This window comes from Molossus molossus, unplaced genomic scaffold (genome assembly GCF_014108415.1).
Source record: "Molossus molossus isolate mMolMol1 unplaced genomic scaffold, mMolMol1.p scaffold_m16_p_4, whole genome shotgun sequence".
NCBI classification, from domain to species: Eukaryota; Metazoa; Chordata; class Mammalia; order Chiroptera; family Molossidae; genus Molossus; species Molossus molossus.
Window position 1 is genome coordinate 68,443,823 of NW_023425377.1, and position 14,679 is coordinate 68,458,501.

The 14,679-nt window shown below is 48.2% G+C and overlaps 1 protein-coding gene across 3 annotated transcripts; it reads right to left on the bottom strand.

Annotated features, from left to right (window-relative positions):
- Positions 1 to 1,658: 1,658 nt before the first annotated feature.
- Positions 1,659 to 13,820, bottom strand: HSH2D (hematopoietic SH2 domain containing). 3 transcript variants are annotated; one of them, XM_036241881.1, is made up of 6 exons: positions 13,719 to 13,820; positions 10,064 to 10,213; positions 5,323 to 5,412; positions 4,657 to 4,822; positions 4,075 to 4,209; positions 1,659 to 2,871 (listed from the first exon to the last, which is right to left on the bottom strand). In XM_036241881.1, the coding sequence occupies exons 2-6, from the start codon at positions 10,186 to 10,188 to the stop codon at positions 2,305 to 2,307; spliced, it is 1,083 nt and encodes a 360-aa protein (XP_036097774.1). In that variant the 5' UTR covers positions 10,189 to 10,213; positions 13,719 to 13,820; the 3' UTR covers positions 1,659 to 2,304. The 3 variants fall into 3 exon arrangements, with proteins under 3 accessions (XP_036097774.1, XP_036097772.1, XP_036097773.1); XM_036241879.1 differs by having other exon boundaries at positions 1,660 to 2,877; XM_036241880.1 differs by lacking the exon at positions 13,719 to 13,820 and adding an exon at positions 10,566 to 10,600 and having other exon boundaries at positions 1,660 to 2,877.
- Between the last annotated feature and the right edge of the window lie 859 nt (positions 13,821 to 14,679).

Consider the following 14,679-nt stretch of genomic DNA (forward strand, 5'->3'; position numbering starts at 1 on the left):
ATGTCTCTCTCTCTTCCATTCTCTCTCCCTCTTGCTCTATCTGAAGATAAATGCAAAAGTGTCCTTGGGTGAGGATAAAAAAAAAAAAGTCTGACTCCTAGATCTCTCCCCACTGTAAAGGCTGGAAATGCTTTGCTGAGGGTCTTGGTGAGCAGAGATGAGGTGTGCAGATGAGGCATGCTGTCCTACCCCAGGGGTCCCCAAGGCCTAACCCTACCCCAACAGCTCAAGTCCCCTTTTTCCTCAATCCCTGAAGTCCTCATAGGGATCGAAGGTTTAACTCCTTGCTTAGTTATTCAAACTGCCAGGGGAGGCCACTGAGGGGGTGGCAGGAATGTCACTCACTGAAATGGGCACAGTACTTTAAGTTTATGCAGCACCTGCCCCTCTGCCATCGCATTGGATGCCTGTGAACCATCCCAGCAGGGCTGGCAAGGACCAGTCACACTTCATTCAGAGGGAACAGAGTGACTTGCCCAAAACCACACTTCAAGTCATCTAGAGGCAGACTTGACCCCAAGCCCAGCTCACTCCAGATTCCAGACCTCTCCCCTTTGTGGATTTGAGAAATCCCACACCCACTCCACCAGCGGCCACCCCAGGGGTCCCACCTGTGACCCCAGTCAGTCCAAAGAGTAGTCATTTTGAATGGCGCAACTGAGAGCAGCCCCAGGGACCTTCCCAGACACCCCCACCACATAGCATTTCTAGAGGGCCCACTCCCACCCCAAACACCAACTGTGCATCAAAAGCAGCTATGGTGCACCAAAGCCTAGGGTTTATGCACATCCTACTGCTTCATCTTGAACAAGAGATGCAGTACTGCTTTTCTCCACATTTTCCAGATAAGGAAATAGGCCCAGAGAGGTCTAGTGACTCACCAAAGGCCACACAAAAGCCTTGCAACCCAGGATTCCCCCACAGAGTCCACACCAACCATGGCCCTGGGCTGCCTATTCCTTTTTATTTATTTATTTATTTATTTATTCATTCATTCATTCATTCATTCATTCATTCATTCATTCATTTTTTAAATATATTTTTATTGATTTTAGAGAGAGGAAGGGGGAGAGAGAGAGAGAGAGAGAGAGAGAACATCAATGGGAGAGAGAAATATCAATAGGCTGCCTCCTGCATGCTCTCCACTGAGGATCAAGCCTGCAACCTGGGAATCAAACTCGTGACCTCTTGTTGCATGGTTCATGAGATGATGCTCAACCAACTGAGCCACACTAGCCACACTGCCTCTCCTTTTTTTTTTATCCTCACCCGAGGACATTTTCCCATTTTTTGTTCAGATAGAGTGGGAGGGCTAGAGAGAGGAAGAGAGAGAGAGAGAGACAGAGAGAGAGAGAGAGAGAAACATCGATGTGAAAGGGACACATCGAGTGGTTGCCACCCGCATGACCAACCAGGGCCGGGGACAAACTGCAACCGAGGTACATGCCCTTAGCGGGAACCGGGTCTCTCTGGACCGCAGGTCGACGCTCCAACCACTGAGCCAAACAGGCCAGGGCTCCTTTTTCATTAAAAATTTTTTTTTTCTTTATTGATTTTAGAGAGAGAGGAAGGGAGAGGGAAAGAGAGATAGAAACATTGTTGAGAGAGAACATCAATTGGCTGCCTCCTGCATGCCCCACACTGGGGATTTGGCCCACAACCTAGGCATGTGCCCTGACCAGGAATTGAACTGGTGACCTCTTGGTGTATGGGTCGACACTCAACCACTCAGCCACACCGGCTGGGTGGCCTCTACCTTTTTAAAGCAAAGGACACATTTGCTTTTCCTAAAGTGGACATCAGTGTATGGAGAGCTTACTGTGCACCAAGCCCTCCACAGTCCATCTCCTTCGTTTGCTTGAGAAACTTGAAGGAAGCCATGGCCAAAACATTAGAGTCGAGCCTGGGTGCAAGGGATGTGGAGCAAAGGACTCCAAATGACATGATTCAAATCCTGGTACTGACACCCAGTAGCCTGATGACTTTGACCATGCTTTTCCTCCACTCTGAACCTCAGTCTCTTCTATAAGATGTGCAGAAAGTGCCTACCTGGTGGGCCTGCTCAGAGGCGTAAAAGAAATAAAGAACGTAGAGAGTCTGGTATGGGACTGGCACACAATAGGTACCCCAGACCCTTGCTGTAACTGATTCACTGATTGTTGTTACCAGGTCACACCACTGGCAATTGCAGAACCAGACCTAAGCAACGTCTTTATTACATTTCTCAGGCTCCAGAGGGCTGTTGCGTAGAAAGCAAGGCGCCCAGGTATGAATAGCCCCTAGCACCAAGGGCAAACCTCTTCTCTAGCAGTACCCAGGGGCAAAGGGTGGCGGTAGGCGGTACTCCTCCGGGAGCCAATCCTCCTGGGGTTCTGACAAGCCCCTTGGTTCCAATTTGGACACCTGTGAGGACAGGGCCCTTACTACTGCTTGGTGACAACCCTTGGTCTTTGGGGTCACCTCGCTCCAGCTGACTGACCTCGAGGCCTTCCTGGAAGAGTCATCTCTGTCTTTCAGAGCCTGAGGCTGTGAGGGGCTTGCGAGTGACGTGGCCACAAAGGGGTCTGTGTAGATGTTACTGTCCCAGACTGCATCATCTGCTCCTGTCGCTGAGCCATGAGTCCCCTCTGATTGCTTAGAGTCCCGGAGCAATGACGAGCTCACGGTTGCCAGGTGGGATTTCAACTGCTGCTGGACCCTCTTGCCGGTCTTGGGGAGTGTCTTGAGGTTCTTCCAGAGTTTCTGGCAGACCTCCTCCAGAGGGGCTTTCTCAGGGCAGGAGGAACCAGCTTCCTCTGTGGGCACCGAGTCCATCTCTGCAGATGACTTCCTCTCCTTTAGCCGATGGAGCAGGACTGGCTTTCCAGAGGCCTGAAACTGAGAGCAGGTGAGACCTGTGGCCAGCACACCAACCAGAACTCTGAATCTGCCCCAGAAATTGGGATCTGGGTCCCACCCAGATGCCCTAGGGTCAAGAAACATACCTCCATGACCCCCCAAACCTAATGTCATGCCCCATCCTTTCCAATTTAGTAACTGGCTTCACTTGCTCCCCAGGAGTCAGCAAACCTTTTCTGTAAAGGGCCAAAGAGCAAATAGTTTCCACTCTGCAGGCTGTCTACTCTGTGTCATTACTCAGCTTTGCTGCTGTTGAGCGAGCGGGCCCGGGTTCCAATAAAACTTTATGACACAGAAATCTGAGTTTCATCTGATGTTTACAAGACATGTAATATTTTTCTCAACCATTCAAAAACATAAATGTCCCTCCCACAGCAGCTTCTGTGGACCTACGCCTTGCAGGCCACACAGAAACATGCGATGAAGCAGATGTGGCCCTAAGCCCATTGTTTGCTGACCCCTGATCTACCATTGTTCAGGCCAAGTGTGTGGCATGTGTGGCAGATACTGTGGATGGCCCACCCTTATCTTCTTTGCCCCCAGCTCCATGCCGAATGCCAGCACCAGGGCCCTGCCTGGAGGCCTTCTCTGGCCACCAGGTCCCGCTGTTCACATGGCAGACCAGAGGTGCCAGAGAACCAAAATCTCCCAGGAATAGTGTTTGACCAATGACAGATGGAATCTGGAGGATAACTACCCCAGCTCCCTTGCCCCGAAGTGGTGATCACTGATGGGGGAGGCAGACAGGAAACATAAATAAATGAGACTTTTCAAATTTCAAAGAGTGCTCTGTTGCAAATAAACAGGATGGTGTGGTGAAGATAGTGAGGGGAGTACTTTAGGTCTGGAGATGAGAGGGAGATACCTGAAGAATTGCTGGAAGAAGCCAGTCATGGTAAATCTGGGGGTAGAGCATAGAGCGTGGCACAGGCAAAGGCCCTGAAGTTAGCTTGATGTGGGATGGCAGAAGGGCTAAAGCTGGGCTGGTGATGGGTAGGAGGAGGAACTGAGGCTGCCATCGGGATTTTAATCTTGTTGTCTTGGGAAATCAATGGAAGATTTTAAGCTCGGAACTATAGGATTTTATCTTTATTCTAGAAAGTCTCTGGCAGCTGTTGGCCACCTCTGCTCCTGCCCCTCCCCCACGATGGAGGCGCTCTCCCCACTGTCACATACCTCCTTGGGTGCAGCCGCTGGATGGGAGGAAGGATTCTGATCATCACTGGGGCCAGGATCGGGGCTGGCAGCTTCCTCAGCCAATGCGTTGTAGTAAAGGAAGAGGTCCTGGTAATCCACATTTGCTGGATCCTTCTGTGAGACAAAGGGGACCTGCAGCTCAGCCCCAAGAAGGGGAAAAGGATGGGGCTGGGGTCCCTGGACCCTGGTAGTTGGGGCTCAGGAGCTGCTCCTACCCACAAATCTTGTAATAAAACATGCTCTTCTGATAGTAGCTTCTAAGAGCCCACAGCAAATTATGTGGGCCTAGGCCACACCCATAAACCATGATAAGGAGGTCTGCCCTTCTCATGGCAGCTTCTGAGGGCCTAACCGCCCCCCTTCCCCACAAAAGGCTTATGCTAGGGTTATACCTGGCACCTGAAACCTTGTTAAAAATTAGCCTGAGGGGAAACTAGGACCAGAAGGAGTGGGGCTGTGGGGGGACCTGAGAGGACAGAATCACAGGAGGCTGAAGGGGACTGGTGGGAGCGAACCGAGTCTAGGAAGACAGCTACTGCCCACCCGGGTCCCAGACCTCACCTGGCTACAGGGCTGCTTCAGCAGTTCCCCATGTGGCCTCATCGGCTGCCACTGGTGAAAGGTAATCAGGGCATCCAGCGAGGCGTGGGCCCTCTCCTCCCCAGGGATTAAACAGTTCCCGTTGTCCAAGAGCTTCACCATAAAGTGGCGGTAGCTGTTTTGGGCTCTGTGGAGACACTGCAAGGGCTGGAACACCCCACTCCCCTCATTCTGTCCCCACCCCCCAGACCTCGAACTGGCAGTGTCAAGGCTGTAGCCTGACTGCCCAGGTTCCTATGTAAGCTTCTCTACTCATGAGCCATGTGACATTTGGTCGGTGACTAATAGCACTGTGCCTCGGTTTCCCAATCTATGACATGGGGCTACGAAGACTGACCTCAGGAGTTCTCGGGAAGATGAAACAAGTCACTGCAGGAAAAGCTTAGCTTAGGCAGTACCCACTCTCAGACCCCTATCAGCCCTTGTTCTCAGACATACAGTCTTAGTTACCACCAGACCCACGTCTGCTGGTTACAGCCAGACCTGCAGCTGCTCACTCTTCAGCGAGATCTGTCCAGAACTTCATATCAATTGCTCCCTGAGACCTGTGGTAAGAAGCACCACTTGCCCCTCCCAGGAAGCCTGGAGCCCTCCTGCCTCCGCCACATCCCCTAGCCCAGGCCTTACTTGTAGGAGAGTGTGTAGCCCACGTGACTGTGACTGACTCTGATGAGAAAGGATCCCAGTGGCTGTGACTCCAGCAAATCCTCTGCGTCCCTGGAAGGGCACACACAAAAGGGAGATAGCTGAAGTCTGGCTACCCAGCGTCCTGCCCAGACCCTTGGTGTACCAGTCATCCCAGGACTGAACAAACAACTTAAAACAATTTTTTTTCTTGGTTGTTTCAGACTTTGGGATATTCTGAGACAAGATGTTCCCCCAGAGGTGGAGGAAGACCTCTGATGACCTTGACCCCAGGGCAGACTTCCCATTTCCCACAGCCCCTGCCTGCCTTTCCGATGCCTAGAATCCGCCCAGGAAGGCACCTTTGGCTGGATCCAGGTCTGACAAGTACCAAAGCAGGAGCTGTTCCCAGATGCATTTGAGATCAAAACCCGCCCTGGCCGGTTTGGCTCAGCGGTTAGAGCATCGGCCTGCGGTCCGGAGAGACCCGGGTTCAGTTCCCGCTAAGGGCACATACTTCGGTTGCAGTTTGTCCCCGGCCCTGGTTGGTCGTGCGGGTGGCAGCCACTCCATGTGTCTCTTTCACGTCGATGTTTCTCTCTCCCTCACTCTCCCTCCCACTCTATCTGTACAAGGATTGGAAAAATGTCCTCGGATGAGGATAAAAAAAAAAAAAGAGATCAAAACCCAATTCTGCTGTTTATTCACTGTGTGACCATTGGTGAGGGTTAGTCCCTTTCTGACCGCAGTTTCCAAGGGGACCGAAAACCCTCACTCCCAGGGCCAATGTGAGGACAGACAAAATGTGTGTAAAATAAGAACTTCCACCTGGTACATGCTTTCAAAATGTTCACTGTTAGAAAACTGACCGGTGAAAAACATGAGTTTGAACTGCCAGGTCCAAGAAGATTTTTTTCAATACATACACAAATCAGCCCTCTGTATAGTATTTTCGAACTGAGGTTGGGAGTCCTTGGATGTGGAGGACTGACTGTATAAATTAACCTATACCATTTTATAGAGGGGACTTGAGCATCCGCAGAGTTTGGTGTACGTGGGGGTTCTGAAATAATCCCCATGGATACCGGGAAATGACTGTTAGTTCTTGAGGAGTAAAAAGTCATAGAAAGGATTTAGAGTTGGCACCCCTAAACTCCACATTGTTCAAGGGTCAACTGTATTACTATCATCTACTGGCATCATTAGTACTATTTTCTGGGGTACGCAGAGAGTAAGGTGTCCTTCAATGGGGAGCCTTTGTACTCGTGTTGTCCAGCACAGAGTCCACTGCCCACATGTGGCTACTGAGCACTTAAAATGTAGCTGGTCTCAATCAAGATTTGCTTTCAGCACAGAATATGCACCAGATTTTAAAGACTCAGTACACAGCATGGGAAATACAGTCAACAATGTTGTAATAACTATGTGTGGTGTCAGATGGTTACTAGACTTATTGGGGTGATCACTTTGTACGTTATTTAAATGTCTAATCAACTATGTTGTACATCTGAAACTAATATAATATTATATGTCAATTGTAATTGAAAAAAATGTATTTATAAAAAGTAAAAATAAATAAAGGCAGTATAAATAGAGAAATATAGACCACAACCACATCAAAGTTACAACTAGCCCTGGCCGGTTTGGCTCAGCGGTTGGAGCGTCGGCCTGCGGTCCAGAGAGACCCGGGTTCGGTTCCCGCTAAGGGCACGTGCCTCGGTTGCAGTTTGCCCCCGGCCTTGGTTGGTCGTGTGGGTGGCAGCCACTCGATGTGTCCCTTTCACATCGATGTTTCTCTCTCTCTCTCTTCCTCTCTCTCCCTCCCGCTCTATCTGAACAAAAAATAGAAAAATGTCCTCGGGTGAGGATAAAAAAATAAAAAATAAAATAAAAACAAAGTTACAACTAAACTACAGAAAAAATAAAATAAAAACAAAGTTACAACTAAACTACAGAACAACCATCATTCAAAACTGCCTGAAATCAAGCTGAATTTAAGTCCTACAACTACAGAATTAAAGCAGCAGCCACATCGAGACCAGTAGGAGGGGTGGAGGTGGACAAGCTGGTCCCATACCCATGTGTGGCGGATAAAAATCAGGAGGATACCTTGGCTGGAAAGGTCCTCCCTGAGGACTGAGGGGTCCCCGTCCCACACCAGGTGCCCCGCTCAGGGTTCCAGTGCCAGGAAGAGAATCTCCATAATTTCTGGCTGGAAAAACCAGCGGGAACTGAGTCTCAGGGAAGCTGACCGGCTGGAGCCCCAGCAGCTCCTCTTAAAGGGCTCGCGCACGGACTTATGGAACTCATTCCCTCTAAGCTTGGAGGGGAGGCAGCTTGAGGGGCTCCAGAGACATACAGGGAAGAACTGAGCTGTTTGGCATTGGAGCGAGGGCTGGAGAGGCGGCTTTCTCCTGGACAAACGTGCTGTTAGAGGCCTTTGTTCCTTTGGTGAGCCCTTCCCTGGGGCGGCAGATAGTCGCCATATCTGGGACTCCAGCAACTTGGCTCACACTGGCTGCCCCGCCCTAGTGATTCCCTGAGGCCCTGCCCCACCCAGCTTTCAGGCCCACCCAAGCTGTTGCCAGTTGCTTAACCATAGGATTGGCCTGTATTGGATCCTGCTTCAGGTTTTCCTAAATTCTTTCAAACAAGCAGCATCTGGTCTCAGCCCCATACCTCTCATTAAGTAATACACAGAAACAAACACAGGGAGGCAGCCAAAATGAGGAGACAAAGAAACAGGTCCCAACTGAAAGAACAGAACAAAACCCCAAGAAAAGAACTAAGCAAAATGGAGATAAGCAACCTAACAGATGCTGAGTTCAAAATACTGCTTATAAGGATGCTCAATGAACTTAGTGAGGACCTCAAGAGCATGAAAAAGGACCAGTCAGAAGGAGGCATTAACTGAAATAAAGAATAATTTACACAGATTCAGTAGTACAGTACGTAAATCCAAGAAGCAAACCATTGATTTGGAATATAAGGAAGCAAAAAATGCCCAATCAGAACAGCAAAAAGAAAAAAGAAGCCAAAAATATGAGGCTAGTGTAAGGAGCCTCTGGGACAACCTCAAGTGTGCCAACATTCGCATCTTGGGGGTGCCAGAAGGAGAAGAGAGAGAACAAGAAATTGAAAACCTGTTTGAAACAATAATGGCAGAAAACTTCCCTAACTTGGTGAAGGACACAGACATACAAGTCCAGGAAGCACAGAGAGTCCCAAACAAGATGAACCCCAAGAGGCCCACACCAAGACACATCATCATCAAAATGCAAAAGGTTCAAGACAAAGAGAGAATCTTAAAAGCAACAAGAGAAAAGCAGTTAGTTACCTACAAGGGAGTTCCCATAAGAATGTCAGCTGATTTCTCAAAAGAAACTTTGCAGGCCAGAAGGGAGTGGCAAGAAATATGCAGAGTGATGAAAAGCAAGAACCTACAACCAAGATTACTCTACCCTGCAAAGCTGTCATTTAGAATTGATGGCCATATAAAGAAAAAGTTAAAAGAGTTCATCACCACCAAACTGTTATTATATGAAATGATGAAGGGTCTTTTTGAAGAAAAAGATAAAATATATGAACAAACAAAATGGCAATGAATACATATCTATTGACAATGGAATCTACAAACAAAATGAACAGGCAGAACAGAAACATTCTCATAGATACAGAGAACATTTTGTTGGTTGCCAGATGGGAGGGGGGTTGGGGGAATGGGTGAAAAAGGTGAAGGGATTAAGAAGTACAAATTCATTGCTAGACTGACAAACCTCAAAGGGAAAGGGGTTGGGGGTGGGAAGAAATAAACCAAAGAACTTATATACATAACCAATGGACGTAGACAACAGTGTGGAGAAAGGCAGGAGTGGGGATGAGGGGGTCAGTGGGGGAAAAATGAGGAACATCTGTAATACATTCAACAATAAAGATTTAAAAATAAAAAAACAAAAAACAAATAGAGAAATATATATACTGCCTCATGAATGATATTTTTTAGTATTAATTATGTGTTAAAATGATAATATCATGGATATACTGGGTTAAATAAAAGATGTGATTAAAATTAATTGTTTCTTTTTGCCTTTTAAAATATAGTACTGAAAAATTTTAAATTGCAATGTATGGCTCATATTATATTTTATTGGCATGCTCTAGAACTCAGAAACCATGTTCAGTTCTGCCTCTCTGTGGCTTTTGCAATGTTCTCTCAATTTCCTGAATGCCAAGGGTGGCAATAAATGTCTTCTCCATTTATGTAAAGCCAGGCCCTGGAATGACTAAGTAGGTGAGTTTGTTCATCTCAGAGCTCAGTTTGTTGTAGAAAGTGCATGTTAGTAATATACCTGATAGATTGAGAGCAGCTGTTTGGGGCACTGTGTTAAGAAGAATTCTGAGGCTTCATCCTGCCATCATTGATTGGTGATACCTGCCTGCTAAGGGGTGTGTGTGTGTGTGTGTGTGTGTGTGTTGGGGGGGGGGGGTGATCTCCCTGGCAGTTCTGACCTGGTGGCCACTTTAATAGAGTAAGCCAAGGTCCAGAGTGGAAAAGTAACTTGTCCAAGGGTGCACAGCGAGTCCATAGAAGAGACAAGATTCAAGCCTGAAACTCCAAAGCTCTTTTCATCCTCTTAACACACTTAGATGAGCTGAGCCCAGAAGTCCACAGTGAAAACCTGCCCGGGGTAGAGGCAGACAAAAAGGGTGAAAGGCAGGGTAGAAAGTGTGGGTGTGTCCTCACTGTCTGGAGATGGCACCATGGAACCATGAAGGGACTCCTCCTTGGGCCAGCTCGCTCATCTGTGTCTGCACGAACCAGTCCAGTCTTGGGGGCAGTGGTGGGGGCAGTTTTCTGGCCTCTGTCATGGCTTCCTGAGGGGGAGGGTGTCACCTGGGGCAGGAAGGAAGATAGAGAGTCAAGCCTGGTTCACCTCCCATCTTCATCCTATTCTTGCAACTCATGGTGCCTCCTCTTTGGAGAAGTCCTCCAGGCTGGACAGAGCAATGGGCTTGAAACTGGTTTGTGTTTCTTGAGCATCTACTATGTGCTGGCACTTTATGTACATTCCCTTCTCGATTCCTTCCAAAAATCCTCCAAGTATAATAAGAATAAAATAAATTAATGAGAATAAAAGGGAATAATAAAATATTATTATGGCCCTAGCTGGTTTTGCTCAGTGGTTAGAAGCATCAGCCTGTGGGCCAAAGGATTGTGGGTTCGATTCCCGGTCAAGGGCACGTACCTGGGTTGCAGGTTCAGTCTCTGGCTCTGTTGGGGTGCGTGTGGGACGCAGCCAATCGATATGTCTCTCTCAGATCAATGTTTCTTTCTCTCTCTCCCTCCCTCCCTCCCTTCCATTCTATCTCAAAAAATATCCTTGGGTGAGAATTAAAAAACAAACAGCCTGGCCCGGTTTGGCTCAGCGGTTTGAGTGTTGGCCTGCAGATCAAAGAGTCACGGAGCAGCCAGTTGACGTGTTCCTCTTGTGTTGATGTTTCTCTCTCTCTCCCTCCCACTCTATCTGCAGATAAATAGAAAAATAATCTCGGGTAAGGATTAAAAACAAACAAAAACGGCCCTGGCCGGTTTGGCTCAGTGGTTAGAGCGTCCACCTGCGGTCCGGAGAGACCCGAGTTCGGTTCCCACTAAGGGCATGTACCTCGGTTGCAGTTTGTCCCCGGCCCTGGTTGGTCGTGCGGGTGGCAGCCACTCGATGTGTCCCTTTCACATCGATGTTTCCCTCTCTCTTCCTCTCTCTCCCTCCCACTCTGTCTGTACAAAAAAAAAAAAAATGGAAAAATGTCCTCGGATGAGGATTAAAAACAAAAACAAACAAACAAAAAAACAAAAACGAATATTATTATGTCATTACTGCAAGTATTGGAAAGTTCTCTTTATAGATATATGTTTGTATTTAAGTTTAAGAACTCAATTTATTTAAGTATTAAGTAACTACCAATGTCCCTAGAAGAGAAGTGGAGATAGAAAAATGAGAAGTCAATGAATGAAATAGCGGACACCCAGTAGGTGCCATAAAGGGTTGCCACGGTTGCCTTAAACACCACAGAGGTGTGCCCAAAACCGTTGCTTCTGCCACCAATGAAGCCAAGCATGGTGTCCACAAGTAGTACACCTACAGTGTGTCAGGTGCAGGATTAATTCACACTCATTCTCAACTATTTTAAGCTCGGGTACACTGGACTTTGTGACAGCTAATGACATAGAGCTGGAAACCAGAGGGGGGGAAAAAACAGCGCCAATTTGCAAAACAGTATGAAATCAGTGTAAAGCCAGCATACGGGTGTGCACTGTTGGGTTGACCCCTCACACTCATCCTAATTCTGTTCTCAAACTGGTCTCATTCCCTAACCCCATTCCACCCCACTGACCAGGTCTAAGTTTTCAATACTGCAGAAGGTCATTGTTACCAGGCTGTTTCATTGGGTTGTTGACCAATCCAGTCAATATTGACTTTCTCCTGCGAGAAGACAGATGGCAAGCACACTCTTCAGGGAGCAACCCAAAGGAATTCCAGGGCAAGTGAAATTAAATCTACTAAGGAATTTTTAGCCCTGGCTGGTTTGGCTCAGCGGTTAGAGTGTGGGCCTGCGGATCGAAGGGTTTCGGGTTTGATCCCTGGCCTTGTCAGGGTCATGCAGGAGGCAACCAATTGATGTGTCTCTCTCCATCAATGTTTCTCTCTCTCTCTCTCTCTCTCTCTTTCTCTCTTCCTCCCTCCCTTCCACTCTATCTCAAAATCAATGGAAAAATATCCTCGGATGAGGATTAACAAAAAAACAAAAACCAAAAAGAAATGTTTTATAAGGCAGGGTAACAAAGCGGTTAGGAGCCTGGAATTGGAGCCTGGGTTCAAACCCCAGCTCCCTCACTTAGCTGTTGTGTGATCTTGGGCAAATCAATTTAACCTCTCTGTGCCTGAATTTTGAACTGCAGTTTGGGGATAATGATGATATTTACCTGCTGTAGTGTGTGTGTGTGTGTTTCTTTTTTGTAATGCCAGTGTTTGACTTAAGCTTTGGTTGCTACAAACACTGCCAGCCACACAACCAAAGAGCCAAGCTGCCTTCTCCCACTGAGGCTCCTTTGTTTTAGAGATCTTGGTTGATTTCAATAATTAACCATTAGGGCTACTTGCCCATATGCATGCATGTTCTCTCTACCTTTGACCTTGCTGTGTGGTCCCAGGTATGCCGCATAATTTCCAGGTCCTTAAGTAATAAATAAACCTTTATTTTTTACAAAGTTTCCTGATGGTTATTGCTGAAGGGTGTGTTGAAATCATTAACAAGAACCAGAGGCTGGTCCAGTCACAACATTGGTATTGATTGGCAGAGACCAGCACAAAACACTTGTATGTATAATATTCATGAGTGCACTGGTGATCCAGCATGGGGTAATATTTATAGGCTTGTTCTTTCTTCTACCTGGAAAACCTACTTATCTTTCAAAATCCATGGCTCTATCTCCTCTTCCATGCAGCTTTCCTGCCTCTTCCCCAAGATAAAACCTTGGCCTTCTATGTCCCCCACCTTCCCCACGGTTCTTATCTTAGGCCTAGCCTTACCTCATGGAACTGGAGTGTCTGTGTCTGGTTCTGTCTCCCCCACATTAGGGGTTCCCAGGGTCTGGGCCCAGGGCTAGGTTCTTTTGGGTTTTTCTGGGTCCCCAGCATCACCTGGGACCAGGTGGGCAGAGGAGGGTACAAGGTGTGTGCTGATGAATAGAGAGTTTATTGATGAATGAAGCTATAATAAGTTTCAAATTCCCGACCCTGGCACTGGGGCCTCCTCACCCCCTTATCCCCTGTTTCAGCCCTAACAGCATCCTTGCTCTACCCAAAATTGATCACGCTCTCTTTCCCTCCACACCTTTCCCCATGCTATTCTTTGCTAGGAATGCTCTTTTTTTTTTTTTTTCTTCTTTATTGATTTTAGAGAGAGAGGAAGGGAGAGAGAGAGAGAGAGAGAGAGAGAGATAGAAACATCGATGACAAAGAACATCAATTGGCCACCTCCTGCATATCCCCCACTGGGGATTCAGCCCACAACCTGGGCATGTGCCCTGACCGGGAATCAAACTGGCAACCTCTTTATACATGGGTCGATGCTCCACCACTGAGCCACACCAGCTGGGCTGCCAGGAATGCTCTTTCCTAAACTCCAGCCCCCTTTTCCAATGGTCAACTTCTGGTGCCTCCAGAAAATTGCTCATGCATCTCTGGTCCCCGTCAGCCCCATCCCTCCCTCTGGCCCAGCCTCGACCCCATGCTGGGTCTTCTAGAGGACTGGGATGGGGCTGAGACCCTCAGGGCCCCAGCCTCACCCAGCATGGGTGGGCATATAGTTGACTGAGGAGTCCCTACCCGGGAACATACCTGGGAGACCTCTGGGTGGCAGAGGCCCTCGCTCTGGCTGTGCCTTGTGTCTGTGCCTGTAGCAGCCTGGGTTTCGGTTCAGGGTCTGCACGTCAGCAAGGCGGGGCCCGGGGTGGTTCCTGTTTCCTTAGGCAGGTGAACCTCGGGGCAGGGCGGGACCAGGACAACCCCAGTCTGCACTCCAACAAAGCTGCTGAGCTGCAGGTTAGAGGGGCACCTATGCTCCATCCAGACCTGGACAAGCCTTTATTGAACATCTGTTGTGTGCCAGATCTTCAGGGGACAGAGAGGAGACTCCAAGACAGGCCCAGGGCCCCCATACTGGTCTCTACAATCTAGCAATCAATGAAGAGTAAGAAATGATTAATGTTTCAAAGCAAACAGCAGGTCAGGAAGTGGGAACTGGAGGTGCAAGAACCCCCAGAGGGGGCCTAACTGATCTGGAGGAAGGGGCACCGGGGGCAGGTGGGAGTCAACTTGTTTGGGGTGGGGTGGGGGGGGCGATTTGCAGAAAGAGTGCTTCAGGTAGAGGGAGCCATACAGACAACAGGCCTGAGGCAGAATGGAGCCAGAACAGGCCAAACCTCACTGTGTACACAGGGCCACATTTTGACTCCTGTGAAAAAAGAAACAAAAAAACCCCAAACCATGTAAAATTATATGGCTGTGTTGGCATCATTATTATATATTCATTATTTTTGTATTAACTTTTTCTGATTAAAAAAACTAAAACATGTCGGGGGTCCCTACACACACATGGGCCCTGAATCTGGGAACCGGTGCCTAACGCATCAGCCAGCTCCAGATGTATGCTGGCTGCCCCACCTTTCCTGTCCCAATACAGGGGCAAAACCACTTCCTCCTTCTCTTTCAGGCAGAAATGGCCCAGATCCTCATGGCTGAACACGGTGTGTGTGTGGGGGGGCTGCCTACAGGCTTATCACCCAGCTGGTTTAGATAG